The sequence below is a fragment of the Microtus pennsylvanicus genome, chromosome 9 (genome assembly GCF_037038515.1).
Source record: "Microtus pennsylvanicus isolate mMicPen1 chromosome 9, mMicPen1.hap1, whole genome shotgun sequence".
Lineage (NCBI taxonomy): Eukaryota > Metazoa > Chordata > Mammalia > Rodentia > Cricetidae > Microtus > Microtus pennsylvanicus.
Window position 1 is genome coordinate 76,342,543 of NC_134587.1, and position 23,162 is coordinate 76,365,704.

The 23,162-nt window shown below is 39.5% G+C and overlaps 1 protein-coding gene across 1 annotated transcript in view; it reads right to left on the reverse strand.

The window, feature by feature from the left end:
- The window catches only part of Tnks (tankyrase), a 160,607-nt gene that overhangs the window by 20,129 nt on the left and 117,316 nt on the right, over positions 1 to 23,162 (reverse strand). The window contains exons 12-21 of the mRNA XM_075986519.1: positions 21,953 to 22,124; positions 18,641 to 18,720; positions 17,040 to 17,185; positions 14,343 to 14,508; positions 12,140 to 12,359; positions 11,597 to 11,706; positions 9,160 to 9,348; positions 8,547 to 8,784; positions 7,030 to 7,112; positions 1,062 to 1,182 (exon numbers count right to left, since the gene is read on the reverse strand). Of these exons, the coding sequence (XP_075842634.1) occupies positions 1,062 to 1,182; positions 7,030 to 7,112; positions 8,547 to 8,784; positions 9,160 to 9,348; positions 11,597 to 11,706; positions 12,140 to 12,359; positions 14,343 to 14,508; positions 17,040 to 17,185; positions 18,641 to 18,720; positions 21,953 to 22,124 (1,525 nt within the window). The remainder of the gene's footprint in view (positions 1 to 1,061; positions 1,183 to 7,029; positions 7,113 to 8,546; positions 8,785 to 9,159; positions 9,349 to 11,596; positions 11,707 to 12,139; positions 12,360 to 14,342; positions 14,509 to 17,039; positions 17,186 to 18,640; positions 18,721 to 21,952; positions 22,125 to 23,162) is intronic.

The window sequence follows — 23,162 nt, forward strand, 5'->3', positions numbered from 1 at the left end:
TCCATCTCCACCTCCAATACAGTCTGCTTAGCAAATATACCAGAGGCACACGAGGAAATTAGGTGTTGAGCGACTTAGGCACTCCTGTGAACTCCTACACAGCAGGGTTCAACACCTGCTGAACTGAACTCAATCATGAACAAAGTTGATGACATGCATACTCAAAAGAGATACATGCACTGAATTATAAAGGACTGAGCTCTAAAATACAAGAATTGTCCTCAAAAACTCTTGGGATGGCTTAAAATGGTCACCAATAGAACTTATCTGTTCATTTCATAGGGTTGACTAAAATACATATTTGAAAAAAAAAACAAGAATCAAATTCAAAATTGTCTGAGTTATGGTTGCATGCAATTCTTGAAACTTTTAATCAACTCCATAGATAAACGACTTGTTTCCTTGTCTTTACTTTCTCTCCTCTATGGCAATGCTTCTAACAAGAAGAAACACAGTAAACATGGAAGAGAAAATGCCTGTGACAATGAAGGGCACGAGTGATGGACATGGATGAGCTGTGGTCCTGAGGGTGGGAGAAGAGCTCAAAATGAAATAAGAAAGGTCAGATCATGAAAAGTGGCGTGTCAGTGTCTGATTTTACCCTGACAGTACAGGGTGCTATGGATGGGTTCAGTGCAGGAGAGAAGGTTGGACTCATGCTGGAAGGTCCTCTGGCAGCACTGGACAAGGCCCAGAGAGGTCAAGATGCAGGCAGGGGAGAAGCTGACAGAGGCTCTGAGGCCCAGCAGAGAGAACGGTGGTTTGAGTTAGATGACAGCAGTGGGAAAAAACAAAGATTTGAGAGCAAATTCAGGCCATAAAGTCTCTCCAGATAGATGAAGATAGGGAGAGGAATGATCCCAGGCTTGCCCAGTTAGCGAAAGTGATTAGTTGAGCTGAGGAAGGCAGCGGGCGCTATACCTGTTATCTGCACGTGCTCAGACTCTCAAAACAGTCTTTATATTCAGAACTTAGTGAAGAAATATTTATTAAAATATTCATAAATTATATATAAAATATATGATACATATAAATATAAAAACATTTTTTAAATAGCTTACCTTGTTGCCCACCTAAAAGTCTTTCAACGCCCTTAATTAGCTTGTGGCGGTGCCCATATGCATTGATGCCTATTTCTTTCAGTTCTTCATGACCCATATCAGCCAACACATCTAATGTAATCTGCAAAATGAAAGAAATTGCATACTAAATCTGTAACAGCTCTTTGGAGGATATAAGCTCTTGCACCTGTGTATAGTGCTATGCCTACCACTCAAGTTAAAGAACCTGTTTCCTTTTATAAACATGACCTTCAATCTGCTTAAGAAGACTGGCAGCCTTCTAGCTCAGTAAAAACATTCTGCATTTGCTTCAAGCAGATGAAGAATTAAGACAGAGACCCAGTGTGATGGGAGACGAATGATCACTGCCATGTTTTTTTTTTCTGATTTCAATTCTGCCATCTTCTGTTTGCCCTCAGATAGATGGATTAGCAGCTTGAAAATGGGAAGATCCCAAATTCAGAATCATGTGGGTAGCAGAAATGGAGAGCAGAGGGAAGGGAGAAGCATTTTAATTTATCACCGTGTGGCAAAGCAAGCCTACCTTAGATAAGAAAATTCCCAGTGCCAGGAAGTAAGCAAGCCAGTAGTGGCCTCAGGAAGTAGTTAGACTTACAGTTTAGGTTTAGACCACAGGTCATTTTTGTAAAGAAGCGACATCAGAAACCCCAGTTTGGAAAAAAGAGAGAGATGGTTTTTAAGCTCATAAGTTGTCAGGTTAGCAATCCTTCTGCCTAACACATTCGATGTTTGCACAGAATGGTGGCCTTTGAGTTCTGGTGATTCATCTCAGATGACAAGCAGGAGCTTGCTGATTTCCTTATAGCTTTGTGGGCTGTAGTAATTGTGACTCTGCCTCCACCCAGTGGCAAAGTTCTGAAATCACCTGTGGCCAGAATGGCACTGGTAGTTTTTCAGGACAGAAAAGGCCCTGGGATAAATATAGGTCTGTTGCTCCTCATTTTTTCTTTCTTTGGAGAACTGAAATATTTTTATAGATTTTTAAAAATCTAACTCATACAAGATTAAAGAATCATAAGTATCCAACCCGAAGAGATGGCTCAGAGGTTAAGAACACTGGCTCCTCTTTCAGAGGTACTGAACTTAATTTCCAGCAACCACATGGTGGCTCACAAACCATAAGACCTAAGTCATAAGACCTGGTGCCCTCTTCTGGCCTGTGGGTAGAACACTGTATACAAACTAAATACATTTTTATATGTGCATAACTTTCTCAATCTTTACACTTAAGCACAAAAGGACAAATGAGGCCCAGAGCTCTGATTTTTACTGTCAAAATGAAACATTACACAATGAGCAGGATCATCTCAGGGCAAGGAACACCACTGCTCATTCTCTGAAGTAATTTAGCATGTTACTGCTAAGTGGCCATTGAAGAATAATTGTTTCATTCTACAAAATGGGCAACTCACTTCTAATCACCCAAAGCAAGTTTTCAACAGAGCTTTCAAAAGACAACAAGGCACTAGATGAAATATTCATCTTTGAAATAGAACAGTTTACGAAATAGGAATCTTTATATTTTAAGTTAGAGCTGACTTTAACATAATTTGTGAACAGTGTTACTGCTATCTTTCTCATCGATATATTTTATACTTCAGTTTAAACACAGCCGACAATAGAAACACGGCCTCATATATAGGTGGTAACTTTAGATTACACACTTAAAATCTTCTTAATTGATGCACATAGTATATAGCTGAAGGGTGTCAAAACCAGACTAGAAGTCAGAAACCAAACTCTAAAGAAAGAATATTTATAATCACATTCTAGAGAAAGAAATGAAGTTTAATATATAGACTTGCAGAAAAAAAAAGGATGTAAAACTTCTTGCCCAAGCCCCTTGCCTGAGCAAAGGAACCCTGGGGTTACTATACTCCAGTTTACAAAGCAGCCTCTAAAATGGCTGCCAGGGATCCTCAGCCCCTAGTATTCCTGCCCTGATTATAATCCCCCCCCTTGGGTGTGGGTGAGCTACCCTCACTGACCAGTTACTAACAGTGATAAAGCGGAAATGACAGAACAGTACTTTTTCCCTTACATTCAATCAATTCTTTTATTATCTTTAAAACTCACTGATATGGGGGAACAGTCAGAGAACATGCTTAGGTATTTGGAAGGAATCACAAGTTTGCTTCCCTAGTTATTTTCTCTGGGGGGAGAAAGTTATTCATGTCTACATGAATATAAAATCTTTAAAGTAAGTTTTATTCATTTACGAGATAAAAATAGGTCAGCATGCAAAGTAAATGCCATGTCTCCTAAGATTTTTGTGAAGAGAAAATTATTTTAACTGAAAAAATCTTTTACTTGGGTGGTGGTGGTGGCAGCGACTTTATAATCATATTTACAATGAATTTATTTGAGTTCAAGCTTTGTTTTATCACAACTTGAAAGAAAAACATATATGGTCACTTTCTGTGAAAATATATAGGTTGAATATAAATACACCCAGTTATAGCAGCTGAGCTCCAGATATAAATCTAAATTTTCTTTCTCATGGACATGAGCACTCTAGATAGGAAGCTACATTTTAAGTGGAAGTTGATATTACACAGTGTTAAAGTTAATTAGAAGGGATTCTGGTATATTTTTGGAAAGTATCTATATGGAATAAGAGAACAGATTTCTGAGCAATGAATTGAGAAGGTGGAGCTGAAAATATGGTACAGTAAAGCTCTTCCAGCACCGGAAAAAATTATCTCCCACCCCCCAGGGAGAGGGGTAGACACATATATGAACAGAGAAAGAGCAGCATACAGTATGTCAGAGTCTCAGGAAACACATAGGAATTCAGGGGACACAATGCATGTACTGCACACTTCCACACTACACACATTACTGGGCTGCTGTAGAATGCTCATAACAGAAAATTCTAATGGTATGCTACAGAAGAATTAAGTGGACTTACTATTTTATAACTGAGGACTAAACACCTGCACTTGCTACAGTAAATACAGCAGCACAGAAGGTGGTCAAACATGGTTGGGCACTAAGAAAGGCACAGCATTGATCTAGAGGAGACGGCTACAATAGCTAATATACGTAAGTGTAACAGTTAACATCTGGACTACAAAAAGGACACAAATTATTCTGGACAAAAGGAAAATCAATAGAACAAAACTTCAGGAAAAAGGAATACTAAAAACATGAAAACGCCAAGCAGTCAGAAGAAGTTATTGAAGGCTGAATCATCCTACTACTAAGTCAATAACCCGAGAGAAACACACCCCAGGAGGTCAGGCACTGACAAAGACAATCCCCACGAGAAGGAAAGAGCAAACAGAGCTACACTTTACAAGGCAAGCTGACAAAAACGCACAACTACAGTTCGAGGAAAAGCTCTCAACAGGAGGCAGAGTCACTTGTCTGAATTATGGTCTTTGGCTTATTAAACCAAGACAATTACTTCAATCATGATTCAGAATGAAGGGATGCAGCTGTTCATGTGGCTATAGCAGAGGATGTGGTCAAACAACGTAAAGCCTCACTGTTTACAGTGCTCTCCTAGAAGATGACCAGATGGCAGGGAGAGGAGACCCTTACAGTGGAGTGTAACCTCTTCACCACAAATGAAGACCATGTGATGTCTTAGCAAAGTATGACTTCAAAGTTGGCAAAAACACCCAATTTCACCAGGAATTTTAAGCATTCACATACTGTAGGTGTGCTTAACTGACTGGCAAGATAAGTGATAGGCTAAATGCCTCTTACAGTCAGAGAAAAACAGACCAAGGTGTTTAGTTAGTTCAATTTTAGTTCAATTCTATTTCAACTGTTTGAGTCATTAAAAATACTAAGGATGAACTATAATAAATGTAAAATTTATTTAACCAAAGAAATAAAAGCATAATAAAATCTTACTATAAATCATATAAAAACATAACAAGAACAACAAATAAACAAACAAACTGCCTTCCAGATATTTTTTTTTTTTTTTTTTGGTTTTTTTCGAGACAGGGTTTCTCTGTAGCTTTGGTGCCTGTCCTGGAACTAGCTCTTGTAGACCAGGCTGGCCTCGAACTCCCAGAGATCCGCCTGCCTCTGCCTCCCGAGTGCTGGGATTAAAGGAGTGCGCCACCACTTCCCGGCCTTCCAGATATTTTTTGAAGTAAGGTTTCATTAAAGCCCATATTATCTAATGGTCTAGGCTAACCTCAACTTTGTGATCCTCCTGCTTCATCCTCCTAAGTGCTAGTTATAGGAGTGTGCCACCTACCTATCATAACCCAAGGTATTTAAGTTAAAGACGACTACAAGCTTACAAAGAATAAAAGTCAGTGCATATGTTACATACTGAAATACTGGGTGAGTTTATTGATTACAGAAGGGGGTTACCTATAGAGGCTGATGGTTGGAAAGGGAAAGTCTATGACAAATTGCCTGGGTCTTAAAAAGATATGAGAGCTCAGTTGGGTGGTGGTGGTGCATGCCTTTAATCCCAGGACTTGGGAGGCAGGGGCAGTTGGAGTGCTATGAGTTCAAGGCCAGCCTGGTCTACAAAACGAGTTCCAGGACAGCCAGGCTGTTACACAGAGAAACCCACTCTTGGGAAACTGAAAAACAAAGAGGAAAGTTCATATATACATACTTGCTGTGAGTTGAGCTGAGCCTTCAAAAAGGTAGGCCCTAGTTGGAGGTAGTGGTACACACCTTTAATCAATCCTAGCACTTGAGAGGCAGAGGCAGGCAGATCTTTGTGCCTGGTCTACAGAGTTAATTCCAGTACAGTCAGGACTACACGAAGAAACCCCGTCTTGGAAAAACACAAACTAAAATAAAAACAAAACAAAACAACAACAACAACAAAAAGGAGGCCCTTCTCCCTAGAAGGGATAAGTTCCAAACAAGTTAACGCTTTTTGCAGCAAGTTGTCTCTAAGTGCTTAAATTAAGATCTTGAGACCAGGAAACACCCAGGAGGACCCAAGTTTAAAGGAAGTGTCCCAGTAAGAGGCACATGAGAAGGCAGACACAGGACAAGGCAATGTGACAACAGCAGCAGAGACTGGAGTGGTGAGACCATAAATCAAGGGGGCAGGAAGGGCAGGGAGAAGACTTATTCTAGAATGGCTGCAGGGGGTGCACCTTGACAACTGGATTTCAGTCTCCTGAGAAAAGAGATTCCTGTTAGGCACCTGTCATGTAGCTCTACTGAACTCAAAGCACATACCTACTAAAGAACAGACTTTTGTGCATGGGGCAGATTGTGGACCACAAGTCACAAAACAAAGGGATCTGCAGATGTTCCTGAAAATGGATAGATCTTAAAAAAACATAAACTACGATAGTCTATTTCCCTGCCAGAAAGGCTGACATGGTGTAAGGAGGTAACTATACAACTGGGAGAATGATGTACTGAGCTCTAAGTGCCTCTCCCTTTCTCCAGCAGTAACACTAAACTCAATTTCATCTTCAGTGTTCTCACGGAACACAGCAGTAGAAATTTATTATCCTCGACAACACAGTCCAGCAAACAGAAGAGTTCTCACTAGTAAACACAAGAGATGAGGACATAAGTGCCAGTGTCTTTTGGAAACAAAAAACTCAAGACAAAATAAAACAGTATTATTGAGGCAGTTTCTTGATCTAAGTTCACCAAGTGTTCTCCCAATAGCCTGTACCCTCACTTCTCAGGGTCTAACTTGACGTGACAATCCACTGAGAAAGACTGCTCATAAAGAGAAAGGATAGGTCTCCCAACTGTCAGATAGATGGAGAGATGCACAGAGTATTGGGTTCCCTGGCTTTTCCAGGAACATCACAGACAGCTACCATAGTGCAAACATACCTGAAACAAATAGATTACGCATGAGGCAGATTGTGGAACACGTTAGGCCACAAAATAAAGAGGATATGTAATACAGAAAACAAATAGCTGCAAGTTCAAATAAAAAAATGTGTGGTAATAAATAACTCAATAGTTGAAAAAGTACACAAGAATTTACCTGCTCTGTTTCAAAGATATCCCGGAGATGCTCAAGGCCAAGGCTTTTAAGGAATTGGCTGATATTCATATCAAGACCCGCAACTAAAACAGAAACATTTAAATCTCTTAGAATTTTCTAATTCTATGGAAGGTTTCAGCATTTCCATATAACTCAATTTCTTTATTTTCATTCATTCACGCACTTACCCATTTTCAAGACAGGGTTTCTCTGGGTAACAGCCATGGCTGTTCTGGAACTCACTCTGTAAACCAGGTTGGCCTTGAACTCACAGAGATCTGCCTGCCTCTGCCTCCCCAGTGCTGGGATTGAAGGAGTGTACTACCATTACCTGGCATAACCCTATTTCTTGACCTTTGCTTATACAGATGATTTTACATGATATAAAATAATGCCAAATACACATATTTAACTTAAGTACTTCAAGTTATTCTAAATTTTATCTTTGGCATAGCAATAGAATAATACTCATATTAATTCTAAAACATACAAAATGTAGAACTAAAATATAGGTTTATATATTGTAAGATATATAACAAATATATTAATTTTTAGTATAACAATATTATTTTATATAATATTTAAAGATTTTACTATTTTTAGTTGTGTGTTTATGTGTGAGTATACGCAGATTGAGTCCAGGTGTTCCTGGAAGCTGTAAGAGGATACTGAAGTCCTCAGATGAAGTAAAGGGGGTTGTGAGCTACCCAGTGTGGGTGCTGGGAACTAAACTAGGTCCTCTGGTCTAGTTTAAAAGCAGCGTCTGCACTCCAGCCCATATCTGATAAAATACTTTTAATGTATTAAAAAAGAAAAAGTCAAAAGTATTGTTCTGATTTATTCTTTTTAAAAATTACTTTATTTCTGTGTGTATAGTATATGTGTGTATACATGTTTGTGTTTGTGGAGGCCAGAGGTCAATGTTGAGTGTCTTCCTCATTATCCATCCATCCATCCATCCATCCATCCATCCATCCATCCATCCATCCACCTGTCCGTCCATCTGTCCACCCACCAGCCCACCTGCCTGCCCGCCCATCCATCCATCCATCCATCCATCCATCCATCCATCCATCCATCCATCCATCCATCCACCTATCTATCCATCCATCCATTTTCTAGAGAGTCTCTTACTGAACCTGGATCTCGTTTATTCATCCATCTATCTATCTATTCATCCATCCACCCTCTTTCTGGAGAGTCTCTTACTGGACCTGGTTTTAAACTGGCTGGCCAGCAAGTCCCAGGGATCCTCTCGCCTTTGCCTCTTCAGTACTGGGACTACTCAGCCACTGTACCCAGCTTTTTATGTCGGTGCTGGTTATCAAGTCCTTATTTCCTTACTCCTTCCCTTTTCCTCTCATACCCCACCCCCATCTTTGATAGGGTCTTACCATGTAGTCCAGGATGTCCTTCAACTCATAAAGGTTAAGAGAGAGACTATCTTTAAGTTTTTAATACCAAAAGAAAAAAGTAACTGACCCACTAAAAAATTTAACCCAAGAAGCACTACCCACCTTCTCCTTCTTTCCTTTCTGCACCGGCAGCGCCATCCCCTGCATTGGAGGCCCCTCCTACAGCCAGCTCCGCCAAAGGGCCAGTCAGGTTATCTATGCTGCTGGCAGCAGAGAGGCAGGAGGGGGTGGATGCTGGTGAGATCAGAGAGGCACTAACCACAGTTGCTTGAGGTTTAAAACAGGTAGGCAAGGCCTCTGGGGGCATGGCATCTATCAGCAAAGCTCGGATATCATCAGCCTAAAATAATAATTAAAGAAAACACAAAAACGTTATAAATGTTAAGTCTTTCACTAAGCACCAAGCATTTTGTGATTTTTTTTTAAGACTACCAGGCACGGAAATTGACACTTGTTTTTGGCTAGAGGCATCTAACGTTGAGTGGTGGCTGTGAATGAGAGCTGCAAGTTAGGCAACTGGCGTAGAAAGCTAAAGGGGCTGATGACACATGAGATATACCAGAAGTACAAAAGGAACCGAGGGCACATGTGGCTTCGGCTAAGATTTTCAGGAAGAACACCAAATCTGCCAAATGAACTGCCAGGTGAGCACTGGAAGGCAGTGTCAGGCCTGACATCCTAGTGAACAATAACCACAGCTGCCACAAGCACTTACCGTTGCCAGATCTAAAGGTGTCTGACCTTCTTGGTTCTTCATGGTTGGGTCTGCACCATGTGCTAGGAGTAGGGCACACAACTGTGTCCTTCCTTTCTGGGCCGCTTCATGAAGCGGAGTAAAGGCCCACTTGTCTGTTGCGTTTACACATGTGTTGTATTTTATCAGTAGCGCCGCTATGTCAACATGCTGGGAAAATCAAGAAAACAAAGAGGCTTAAGAAAACCACCAGGTAGAGTTCCATCAAGTATCCTTGTTTCTATTTAACAATTCCTTCCAGGCCTGTGTTCTCATCCTTAATAGAAATTTCTTCTTAAAACAAAGACACACCCAGCCCCTCTACTGTGTTTTGGACTTGTCTTCCCACAACGATTCTCTTGCCCTTCTGTTTGTTTTTGTTTTCTGAGACTGGGTCTCATGTAGCTCAGGGTGGCTTAAAATTAGTTTTTCCGAAAGTAAAGATCAGGTAATTCCTAAGGAAGGCTTCCCACTGCCAATAATATGAAGGGGAGGGACACAATGAAACCAGGGTTCTTCTGAGATCAGGCTACTTTGAAAACCCTTTGGGGATTACGAGAACATTATAAAATTAATTTTGCAGTTTATGTGCAGACTTCTAACATGAAAGCTATGATTTTATCAAAATCACTTCAAACAAAATAAAACCCCAACTGTCTTCTTTCATTCCAAAGATGTGTTGGAAAAGCACTTCTATCCAGTCAATCCAAAACACGGGATAATTTAAAGCCATTCCTAAAATCATATAAGATACTTAAACTGTGCTTCCTGTGTTTTATTAAAAGAGTAATGCAATTTGGTAGACTAATTGGCAAAGACTTCCAAAATCATATAGTCCAAGAGAAGTTATAGTTTGTATGTATGTGGGTGTGTAAGTGAGCTGTGTATTCAGTATGTATTGTTAAACATTCTTCCTATTGAATCTACAGTGTGTGTTTAGTGAAACCAATTACATGCTTGCTAAATTGGCTGGCAAATGTCTAAAAGACCAATTAAGAAGGAGTATTACCCAAGCAGAGCTGAATTACAACTCTTAGGCTTTTCAGTTCTTTTTAGGTAGCTATACCACTAGGGCAAATAATAGCAAAAAATGAGGGTTAAATGCACAAAGAGGCTGCAGCTTAGCTCTGGTCTCCTGTGACAGCAGAGGACTGAGTGAGGAGCTTAGACGAGGGGCTGACTCTGCCGCAGAGTGTCTAGTCTGATGGGTTTTAGCTTGAGCTGCATCACAAAATGCTGCGAGTGACAAATGGCATAAAGACAGGGGACTAAATTTTAAAAAGATGGGAAATAGGAGAGAAATATGAGCTATAGCTAAAGCCATTTAATTGTATGTAGTTTTTACAACAACGATAGCATGCAACCTTCAAGTATCATCCCTTTGAGGGAAAACACTGCAAAATGAGAAAGAAAACAAACCAGCCAAATGACTTACTCTTATAAAATCACAGGCTTTGGGTAAGGAAAAAATACCAACACTTTTATATTTATTAATAGTACAGAAATTAACTGTCCTTTGTATGTACAGATTAATAATACCTAACACATTATAATATAAAGGATATTAAGCAGAATAAGGTCCATTATCATAAAAAATTCTCATGAAACTTGTAATTTTCCTTTAAGCTTCTTAAACATGTGTTTGTCTCTCTGTTTGAAAAAACTGAGGTGGCTTTTTAAAAAAATGCAGATCCAAAGGGCAGCCGGAGCTCAAACCTGGCATTTGAGAACAGGGTCACAACAGAAACAGTAGGCAATGCTCTTCAGCTTTCTCTTTTTGTAGGAAGAAAAGGAAAGCAGGACTGTGGCACTTACAAAGTAGGCTGTATGAAAATGAACAGTGGGGGTCACTCGTCACCCAAGAACCTGGTATACAGAAACTGCTAGATAACTGGGGATTTATGTCCAAGATGGAGATGTGCAAAACCAGACAGGCACGGGAGCATTCTTCATGTCTGACTTATTTCTACTGCGATGCACCAGGCCTGAGCACCTCCTCTTCCCTGTGAACAGTTACAATGTCTGGAAAGATGGCTTCACACTTTCACTTGGGAGGGTACTCCCTCAGCAGAATGCTATTGAACTATGTGTGAATTGCTTAACTACTTGGCTTGACACTTTTAAGATTCTAGAGCTAAGCGTAAGCAACTACAATAAGTTCTAAAATCTGTCCGAGGTAGAGGTAAGATTTATACATGACCCATTACACACCAATTACTGTGTGAGATAATGTGCTAGAGACAGAATGCTTGCAAAAGTGCGGGTATTCTTCAAAGAGGAATTACAAGGGAAGGTGTCACAAAACTTACATAGATGGCTATGCTACTGGTTAGAAATCTGTTCCTTAACATGTAATGCATATTTAGCAAAGAATTAAATGCCAGGGAAGGTTTCTAGATGTTCACTATGTCATGCTCACCCCATAAGATGCTGCATTGTGAAGTGGAATTAAACCTCCTTTGTCCTGGGCATTAACATCAGCTCCATGCTCTAGAAGGTACTCAGCTACTTCCAGGTTATTGTAGCCTGCTGTTAAGAGTAAGAAGGGACATGTCAGGTCAAGAGAAACGATTACAACTCTCACACATGCATAAATAAAGACTAGAAAAATTTAAGATTTTATTTTTTTTTTCCTCAAAGGCTAATACTATCTTGACATAATTGAGTCTTTACTAAAGTGTACAATACATGCCAATCTCTTTCACAGGCATTGCAGGCACCAAACATGAGTTTGGAGTTCTTAGAACATGACAATCTACAGGTGTTGATTCTCAGTTGTCCACATGAGTTCCTGGAACTGAACTCGGGTTGAGAAGCTTGGTGGCAAGCACCTTTACCTGATGGGCTATCTCACCAATGCTCTTTCACCATGCAAACCAGGTGGTTAAGCACCTGGTACACATTTAGCAGTGTTTAACTGGCTATTAAAAAGGACCATGGGATGACACACAGTGACGCTTACCTGCCAGGTGCAGAGGAGTTGAGTTTCTGCCCTGGGTGTCTCTGCAGTTGATATTCTCTGGGGTACAAAGCTTCTGTACTCTGGCCAGGCAGCCCTTCTTGGCAGCATCCAACAGTGCAGCGTCCCCCCTCAGTAGGTCCTGAATATCTGTGTCTCCTTCTTTGACCAGATCTAGCGGTGTATTTCCATCTCTATTTTTCTTGGTTGGATCTGCTCCATGCTGTAAGACAAACCGAATGGTGACTGTGTGTTTGCAAGTGGGCAGGTACCATATACATCATTTAATTTGCTATCTATCCCTGGCTTGTCAGAAAAGAAAATCTATTCTACATGCACCTTGAAAACAGGAATCTAAGCCGGGAGATGGTGGTGCACGCCTTTAATCCCAGCACTCGGGAGGCAGAGGCAGGCGGATCTCTCTGAGTTAGAGACCAGCCTGGTTTACAAGAGCTAGTTCCAGGACAAGCTCCAAAGCCACAGAGAAACCCTGTCTCAAAAAACCAAAAAAAAAAAAAAAAAAACCAAAAAAAAACCCCCCGAAAACAGGAATCTAAATTCTGCGTATTTTGTAACTACTTAGAAAAGTGACCCAAATCTTGCTAAGTACTAACTAAAGTCTCAGGGTCCAGGGTGACAGTGAAGCTGGGAGGGTAGTGGGTACCTTCTGTTCTTTTGTGACAAGCTTTCCAAGAGACTTGAAGTTACCTCTGAAATCTCTTTCACTTTTTATAATTTTATAGATGTTAATTTTGGCCAGACTTAATTGTAACATGCCCCCTTCCACAAACAAAGAGTTTTAGTGATAAAACTAGGGCCTTACACTTGGTAGGCAAGCAATCCACCACTGAATTATAGCCCTAACTCAAATTGCATAAAGATATTTAGGCAGCATCATTAAAAAGAAAAAAAAAACTTAAACCCATCTGGGTGGCTATAATGGTATATTATTTGTGTTTTAATAAATAAAGCTTACCTGAAGATCAGAGGGCAAAGCAGCCATACTAGTCAGCTATACTGGCCAGGGAGTGGTGGCACACACCTTTAATTCAAGGACTCGGGAGAGACAGAGGCTAGTGAGTTCAAGGCCACCCTGGGCTATACAAGATTGAATCTGTCTAAAAGAGAAACAGATCTTACACAAAGGTGATCCAAACACTTGGGATCACATGCCTTTAATTCCAGCATTAGGGACATTGGAGACAGGAACAACATGGGTGGGCAGAGAGAGGAATATAAAAGGGGAGAGACAGGAACTCAGTGGAGTGCAGAGTCTGAGAATTCCTGGAGACAGGATTTCACCCTTCAGTCTGATGATTTGGTAGAGATAAAAGGTCTTTCTAATGCTTGACTGCTTTGCTCTTCAGATCTTCAGGTTGAACACCCCCCCCCCCCCAAATAAAACTACTGAACTCTAAATGACATTGGTTAAAAAAGTATCATAGCTTTAAAAATGTATTTCACGATTTATTTACACCTGAGGACCAAGAATTTTTACTATAACCCTGACACAGATGGCTGCTGACTTACTGTGGAAATCACAGGTGTGGTGGCACACACCTGTAATCCCAGAATTTGTGGGGCAGAGGCAGGCAGGTCTCTGTAAGTTCCAGGCCAGTCAGGGCTATAGAGTAAGACTTTGTTTTAAACAAATAAACCCCAATATTCAAGTAGAAAATGAATTAATAATGAACTAAAAGTGATTTGCTTTTTAAAACTAATTAGTGTTAATATTTGCCATATATATTTATGGTATTAACTGTATCAAATAAAAACATAAAATGTGCTTACATGTAACAGGAATAATGAATAATTTTTCTCTGGTTAAGATGGAAAACCACACAGTTGTCTTCCATGACGAACAAGTGTATGTGATATTTAGAAAGGCTGAGTTATCATTAGCTTTGAGGGTAGCAATAGTAACTGTACTGCAAACAGCAACATGAGTGAAGAGGTTTCTAGGATATTTTTCCTAATATTGGTGCTATATTAGATAAGCCATGCAAATTAAATCAGTTCTTCCCAAAACTTTCTTTAATAACATGACCTCTATTGAATCTACTCAGAAAGGCCTGTCAAACACTATGTAAGTATCATGACGTCACCTGGAAATGGACGGTCTCCTTAGCACTTGTTTTCAATAGATCCCAATACTCTTAATTTCAAGCAATAACTAAAGCCAGGCAGCTGCTTCATATCTACATACTTTTAGAAGGAGCTTGCAGATTTCATATTTTCCCTTGGCTGCCGCTTCATGGAGAGGGGTAAATTTCCACAAGTCTGCCACATTGACGGAAGCTCCATGCCTCACCAAGAGCTCAGCTACCTCGTAGTGTCCATAGGAGCAGGCATTGTGAAGAGGAACCAGGCCACTAAACAAAAGAAAATTAGAGTTATAAAACAGATCAGATCTTTCAACTAAAATAACATAATAAAATGCTCTTTTTCTGGATGTGGTGGTACATGTCTATAATCTTAGTACTTGGGAGGTAAAAGCAGGAGTTCGAGGGCATCCTCAGCTACAGATGGGTTTTCAACCCAGAACAGGCTAAATGAGATTCTGCCTCAACTCCTCCTCTTTCTATGGGATTGGGTACATCGAACATCTGCTCAAAAAGAAATGCTTCCTCTTTGGTCTCTTAGATATGGGCTCCTATCTCTAGGCAGGACTAACGATTTTTATTTACTGTGCAGTAGGTATGTTACCATGGCACATGTGGAGGTCAGAGGACAACTCTGAGTCAGCTCTCTCCCATCCCCTTTATGCATGTTCTAGGGTTTGAACTCAGGTCAACAGGCTTGCACAGTGGGTGTCTTTACCTGCTAAGCCACCTCACCAACTCAAACATTAATAATTAAAAAAATTCCAATATAAAATCTTATATTACAGCAATCATTAGTCTTGAAATACATGTAGATATATACACTCACAGAATAAAATGTAATCACAATACAGTTTTTTGAGTAGTGCTGGGATAAAACCCAGGGTTTCATGCATGCTAGGGTACTCAACCACTGAGCTACACACCTAGCCTTTTCTATTTTAAGAGAGATATTCTTGAACTCATTCTATAAACTAAGCAGGCACTGATTTCAAATCCTACTGCCTTAGTCTCCCAAGCAGCTAGGACATTGGGCCTGTTTAACATAATCCTTTCAATTCTTACTTTTATCCTAGCAATGCAAAGCTCTGTACACTACAAAGTATCAGCACAAATACTAACCAATCTTTTTTTATCATCTCTCAGATTTTCTTTAACTTTGATTTTATTAATGAAAATTCTTAGCATACTTATATGATGCATAATATTCAATAATGTAATATGCAATACAAAAAATATACAGGACATCTACTTATTTAGTTGACAAGTTTCACCATTTGTTTTAGTTATTTTTTAACTCATAACGTTTCAGTAATGGTTTCTCTGTATAACTTAAAATGTTGACATACCAAGCAATGAAAACTCAAATTTGATCCCAGTGGTGGTTCATACCTTAATCCCAGCACTTAGGAGGAGAAGCAGAAGATCTCTGTGAGTTTGTGCTCATCCTGGTCTACACATAGCAATTTTCAGGGGGCCAGACTACAGAGAGAAACCTTCATCTCAAAATCTAACCCTTTCCCCCATAAGAAGAGAATTCACCAAGGGAAATAAAGGCTCTCTGTTATAAATTCTACTCAGGTAAGAGAACCTAGCACCCTTGTTTCCTAAGGAAACTTGTAGATGACCACGTTTTCACAGAAACCAGGTGACATTCTCAAAAGTAGCTCAAAAAGACAGACTTTCAAATCAGTGCACTGAAGATCAGTTTTAGTTGATGTAGAACACAGTAAAAACAAGATACCAGTGCCGTTCTAGCTAGAAACCAGTGTCCTCTGAAATGATGGCTTTATTGAAATATGCTGGTACTACAATGAGTCATAGGAGCACACTGGCTGCTCTCCAATGCACTACAGTATTTTGGAACAACTAGTGATGATGTTCTCAAATCATCATGTCTGGTGCCTTACTTTAGAAAGATAAACACATAATGGTTGCCTGAAGCCTAAGTCATGCAATTTCACTGATAGCTAGCTCTACACAGAGCAAGTGCACAGAACATGGCTAGTTTATCTGAGCAGGTGCAAAATTAACTCAGACTATGGAAAATCTTCTGGCTAAAATACTCTTCTTACATTTCTAAGCAGCTGCTTGAAAAGTTTTACCTGGTTTGTCAAATAATTCATCTAATATAAAAATACAATTTAAACTGGTAGAAATAGAATTATATTTCTATTAACACTGGTGATTCTGGCATGGATTAAATTTTTGGAAGAAATCATCTATTTTTCATAGCAAAAAGATATGAGAAGATGAACATAAATTACAAATTACATGAAAACATTCACAAATGAAATAAAATCCTACACACAGGCATGAAAGGGATGCACCAAGTTAGAAGGCGTCCCATACATATCTCCTACTGGGAGACCAGGTGAAGATCAAAGCAGACCATCGAACAGCACCCTCGCCTAATAACTGCACAGTGCAAATTCAGAGGTGCTAAGTGCGCACAAGCCAAGCGATTGGTGTACACAACCAAAGATAAAGCTGGAGAATTACAGGCAAACTGCTCACTTTGCATCTTTAGAAGGTGGGATGAATGACCCTTGTCTTTCTATACTGTGTGTTTGTTTAAATCATGATTTAAGTGAAGCATATATATTGTTTAAGTGGGGAAAGCACCTACAAAACCAAAACACAATATTTCAAAAAGGAGTATCTGCCATTTGTAAATTTTCTTGTTCTAAAGAAAGCAGTTATGTTCTGTAGGTAAAAAATATGTAATTTTATGCAAAAAATATATAAATAGATTAAGTATGAGGAAAATGAAGCCCAAAGACCTGGATTTGAACACATACCCTTTGTCTTTGGCATGGACATCAGCTCCATGGTGTAGAAGGTACTCCACAACAGACACGCGGTTATAGCCTGCAGCAAAGTGTAGGGGTGTAGAATGCCGGCCCTCCAGATCTCTGCAATTCACATTCTGTGGGCTGCAGAGTTGCTTTTGTGATGTACACAGACACAAAGACAGAAACAACACCATTAACAATCATTCACAGATTTTTCTCTAAAATTGTGTAGCATTTAGATCACTATTAGCAAATATTCTCGGGATGAGGCAATTAAAACATTAAAAATCAGCACCATAGCCAGACATAGTGAAGCACACCTAAAATCCCAGAGCTGGGGAGGATGAGGTGGGAGGATCTTTAATTTGGGAGGTCCAAATTAAATCTGGGTTACACAGTGAGTTTGAGGACAGTCTGGGCTGCATACTGTTTCAAAATGCTCCAAAGGAGAATCCCCACTCCGTTTGTCAGTACAGTGACCACAGACACTCTCAGTAGATAGATAGAGATATATAGGTAGATAGGTAGATAGATATAGATATATAAATAGAGGAATTTAGTCTTTGTCAGCATGCCCTAGACCAATCCAACAGAAACCCCCAAGGGCAGCAAATGGAGCCTCCTGCCTCTTCTGTGTCAATCTCATCACACGTGAATTTTTACAGTACACCTAGCTGTTCTTTGCTCATATCAACTTGACCACAAGGAACTAGAGAAACTAAGTCTCCCTGAATGTGGGTCAAGAGAAACTTGCTTTTTAGAACCTACAAGCTCTTGATTCTATTCTTTTCTGGCTGAATGCCATAGAAACTGTATATCCTGTTTTTCAAATTTTAACACACTTTATACAGTGAACAACCTTTTCCTTCCCTTCTCCCTCTAATTCTCTCTCTCTTCCCTTCCCCCCAGGAGGTGGTGGTGGGGAAAGAAGAGGTAGAATATCACTCATATAGTGCAGACTATCCCAGAACTCACGACAATGCTTATGCCTCAGCTTTCCAAGGGGGTGAAAGGCATGAGCTACCACACCCAGTTAGCTTCTAATTTCTTAGTCTTTTCAGAAAGAAATACACCAGATTGAATTTTCAATTTGTATGTATTCTTTGGACATTTATATTCCACTATCAAAATTAAATTTTCCTTTATTGTGAATGTATCGTTTAGAAACTTGAAAGCACATACTGCCGACCTGCATACAAACAGATATATTTAAAATTTATATTCCAGGCCAGCAAAATGGCTCATGGGTAAAGGCACTTGCCACCAAACCAGACAGCTTGAATTTATTTCCCAGGTTCCCCATGGTGGAAAAAGAAAACTAACTCTAGAAAGTTGTCCCTTCCACACATGTACCACTGCACATGTGCACACATAAATTCTAATTTTACTACATCTGATGTAATAAAATTGTATGCATGCATATCTTATTTTTTATGGTTTAGGTGCTACAAGGCACGAAGTGGGAAAATCTTAGTGGCAGAGGACTCTCCTGTCTAGATATACCATCAATTGTTTTTATTTTTTTTTTAAGTTTGTTTTGAGTAGTAAATGCATACAAATGAACTGGGTAGAAGATTCTAACAGTAAGAGTAAAGGCACTAGTTTACCTTCACAGTTTCTAAGTCCCCAGCTTTTGAGGCCTCCAGGAGTCGATAGTCCACATCAGAAGTGCGGATAGGAGTACTCTCTGTATCCAAGAAAGAAAGATTAGGTTGGCTTTTGGGTTACTATAGGAAGTTATGGAAGGAGATTGTTTGGTGAGGGAAGAGAGATTAAGAATGGCTATATCTGTGATGGTTGCTTCCCCAACTTACTCAGATAATTTACACCTTACTGACATCCAGTTTAAATAATTCTAGCACTGGGGAGCACTTTGATGCTCCACTATTCAGCCATCAAATGTTCTGGTTAAAGACTGTTTCAAAGGGGAGCAGGCAAAGCTGGAGCAAGAGATCAAAAACATCTCCAGACTTTCTAATGCCTGGATAACTGGGAGATGATAACAATGCTAAACAGAACATACTGAGTTTGATTATTACATTTAGATACAAGTCAGATATTTTGATTTATCAAATATAAATATAACAAAAATTTATTCAACACTGGTCTTTAAAAAATTCAATATGCTCATGTTAAATGTGGTTTTCAGAATGTACAAACATCAATACAAAAGAAGTGTGTGGCAGGAAATCTGACCACAGGCTTGGGCTCTATGTGAACTTTGGAGGATACTTCAGATTTCTGATATTTTTATTTATTATTATTAGTGTCCAGGATACCGTGCCATAACACATATGGAAGCCAGAGATCAGGAGTCAGGTTTCTCCATCCATCGGGTTGTCAGGCTTGCTCAGCAAGCACCTATAACCACTGAGCCCTCTAGCCAGCATATTACCTTAGTTTTTGCATTTCAAGTGTGAGAGGTGCTTGTCCTCAAAGTTCTTTCCAGTTTAAAATTACGTTATGTCATGATCAGAGATACTGAGTTCACAGGCCAAGTGGGAGGATCAAGTGATGCTACAAAAGGCTTCAGATTTTAGAAGAAACACTTTAGTTTTCCTACAGTGCTTTGTTCGGCAGAGTGACTTTTATAGATAAGTTAAAGAATTCTTCCATAGAAGACAAACTATTTGATCATATTAATAATACTTAGATAAAATACTAAGATTAAAGCAGATAAAATACCAAGACTAAAGAGGAAAAAAGAATATCTCAGACAATGAAGTACATTTTAAAATTATTTCTCCTTAAAGAATGTGTTATATTGCACTAGTTAGTCTGTGGAGATGCTAAGGACTAGAACCAGATTCTTGATCTTATTTATATTTCCCTTTTATAAATGCAACTCAAAAAATATTTGCCAAGTTGATTTTGGTCAACTTCATATTAGAATCATTGGATCAAACCTAATTCTTTTGGCTACCTGTATTCACCTCCTTTCTGGTCCCCCATCTCCATCCTCACAGTGCATGTGTGCTACACTTACAGGTGAGTGAGGCTGTCCTGCATCTCTATGAGAGTGATTCCAGCAACAGAAAACTCAGCAAAGCATCCTTTGTGTCCTTAGGTTACTCATCTCAGCATGCTGATGGGGATGACTAGGAAAGAGTCATTTTCTAGTAGCAAAATATCTTGTGCACCAGCTAGAATGCCTCTAAGAACTATGGAAAGGTCAAAGAGTAAACGTTAAACATGCTGACTTATAATGACAGCAGCTGGGCAGCTCTGCATCTGCACAAATCTAAAAAAACTAAGTTTAAAACAGACTTGTTTCGGGGCTTGGAAGGCAAATCCCAGCTCCCGAAAAAGTAGGTGAAGCATGAATATTACAGATAGAGGCCTGTCTAGGTTACAGAGTGAGTTCAAGACCAGCACTGGCAACTTAGACTGTGTCTCGAGGTTAAAAAGGAAAAAGAGATCTGGGAATGTAGAAATACTAGTATAAAAAAACCCTCAAACAAAACACAAAGAAAACTCAACATTTCTCCATGGTTTTAAAAGGCCCTACTTTAGACAGTTCTATTTTACATTATCTTTCTAGAGCAATAATGAATATGGCGAACTGAGTCCTACCTACCATTTCCTAAGTTGAGCATTTAATTAACTATATGTATCACAAATCAATTTTAGAGTAGAATTATAATAGTAACTGAAACTTTATAATTATGATTCCATATTCAATTTCATTTTCCCCAGAAATCACATATTTGAAATGCATTTGCTTTGAAGGCATTTTGAAGGCATTATATGGATCCAATTTGCTGGATTTATTTGATGTTTCATCCCCTTTTTGTTAACCATTGTTAAAATTTATGTACAACATTGTGAGAAATTGATGTAGCAACTATATGTTTGTTAATTTATAGTTATAACTCACAGAAAGAAAAATTCAGTAGTGACTGATTCCCAGTAAAAAGCACAAAAAAGTATTTCATGAAAATCCTAATTTATAAAATGATTACAAGTTCTTAAACGATGTATTTCCTGGTGGGGGGTAATTATCTTTCTGCAGTGGAGAGCCTGCTGCTCTGTATAAGGCAGGCGTTTAATACTCAAGACTAAACTCCGTCCATATTCCAGGTGAAGACTGGGGAAAGCTCAATGAGTGAAGAAGACGAGTAACTAGATCGAATCTTTAGCGTCTAGTTCCTAAGTTTTCAGTAGGCTGTTACTTCTAATTCTGGGAGTTAGGAAGCCAGTGCCTGCTTTCCTATCAGTTTTATGCACAATCTCTGTCAGCAAATCTACAGACTGAAGCAGAGTAAACTGCAGAGGGAGGAAAAGTAAGGCTGTAGAATTACTTCTTGAGGTTGCTTCCCACATGCAGCATTCACACGCCTATCACCACCACTATGTACTTGAGATTCTGTGCAATTCTTAGGAGCCCTTGAAAACATCTGTGGGTCAGTTCTGGTCTTCGAGCCGTGTCCTGTCCAAGTTGTTAGGTAAGAACTGGAAGGCTGTCTGCGGCTTACTAGCATTTTCCTCCTCATATGAGGATCTTTCAAGATAGATGCTTAGGAAGTTTTAATGTAGATTTTTAAGTATAGTTAGATCATGTAACATGTATTGATAATTTTGTTTCTGGATAGAGGGTGCCTTAAGGTACCTGCCATACAGGGCGGGCCCAGGGCCTACAGAGCTTGAGTGTACTGCTTATAGGCACCAGAGGGGCCAGGCTTTTGACCACCAGTCTACAGCTGTCTCTATGTTTCTCTTTGTCTACAGTAGATGGAACCCAAGCAAAGGCCAGTGAGTGAGAAAGAAGAATAACTATATTGAATTCATTCGCATCTGGTTCCTGAGTTTTCAGTAGGCTGCTATGTCTAATGTTGAGAGTTAGGACGGGGAGATATGAGAAGCAAGCACTCAGGTCAGGTTCCCAGCCTGGGAGTGAGGGAATGGGAAGTGGAACTCACCACTCAGAATCTGCTGCACTGCTTCATTCCCCATCTGTGCTGCTGTAAAGCCTTGCAGGGAGATGATGGAAGGGTCAGAGCCGTAACTTAGCAGGAGGCGGCAGGTCTGCAGATGGCCTGCTAAGGCAGCTCTATGCAAAGCAGTCTGTCCAAGACTGTCTAGTGCATTCATCTGAAAGAGCATTGGTGGCCATGTGAAATCAGGTATTCTTTCACACTAGCAAATCCACTCTTGCAAGAAAAGCCAACTTTGAAACCTTTTAGTAAAATGGCATTAACTTTTGCTTACCAGTGCTACAGAAATAGCTTCATCTTAGTGGCCTGAGTGTCTATGGAAAAAAATAAAACCACCCCCCCCTGACTTCCCTGACAGCTTCCGCCACACTCCACTCAAAAGAAAGAATGGGAGGTCTTGGAGGGCAGGGACTCTCATCTGGTATTCACTGCTAGCCACACTGTGGACACCCAACAAATGTCTCAGAGTGAACGGTCTGCTCACACGCAGAGTATCAAGATAGCACAATGTAACTAGTAATGCAGTTCATTACATTTCTTTCTCATTTAGGAATGCCTTTTATTCTGGTTGGGGTCCCTAATTACAAGTGTTTTCCAAATTCAAAATCTTTTGTGTTTGAGGGTACCTGTACATAAATTATGAGGTATCTTGGAAACAGAACCCATATCCCATATCTAAACACAAACTTAATTTGATGCTCATCCTGCAACAGATACCTTAATTATATATACATTTGACTGGAAATTGCCTTAAGGATTCAATGCTCCATTTTCAAACCTTGAAGAGTGTATATGAGAAACAGTAACTTAATTAATTATGTTAAATAAATGTTCAGTTTTTGGGTTATGTTCATAATTTGGTCAAATTTAACTAATCTAGTATTTTAGAATGTTCCAGCAAACGCCTGTTACTCCAGTCAGATAAACTGTACAGCTGCTTTCAGAAACCCCTTCTCCATGTCCTCCCTCATCTCGAGGCCTCAGCAAATAACCCCTTTCTGGATACCTATGCTGACTCAGCACTTACAAATTACACCATTTGGAATCATTTTTTCGACTTCAGTTAATGCTGTTGAAAATATTGACTGTCTTCTTGAATGATTTTAATAAGGGAATAACAGTAAAATCTCAGATTTATGCTAGTTGTTCAAAACATTTTTACACCTCCCACAGCAGTAAGGTTAGGGTTTAAGAG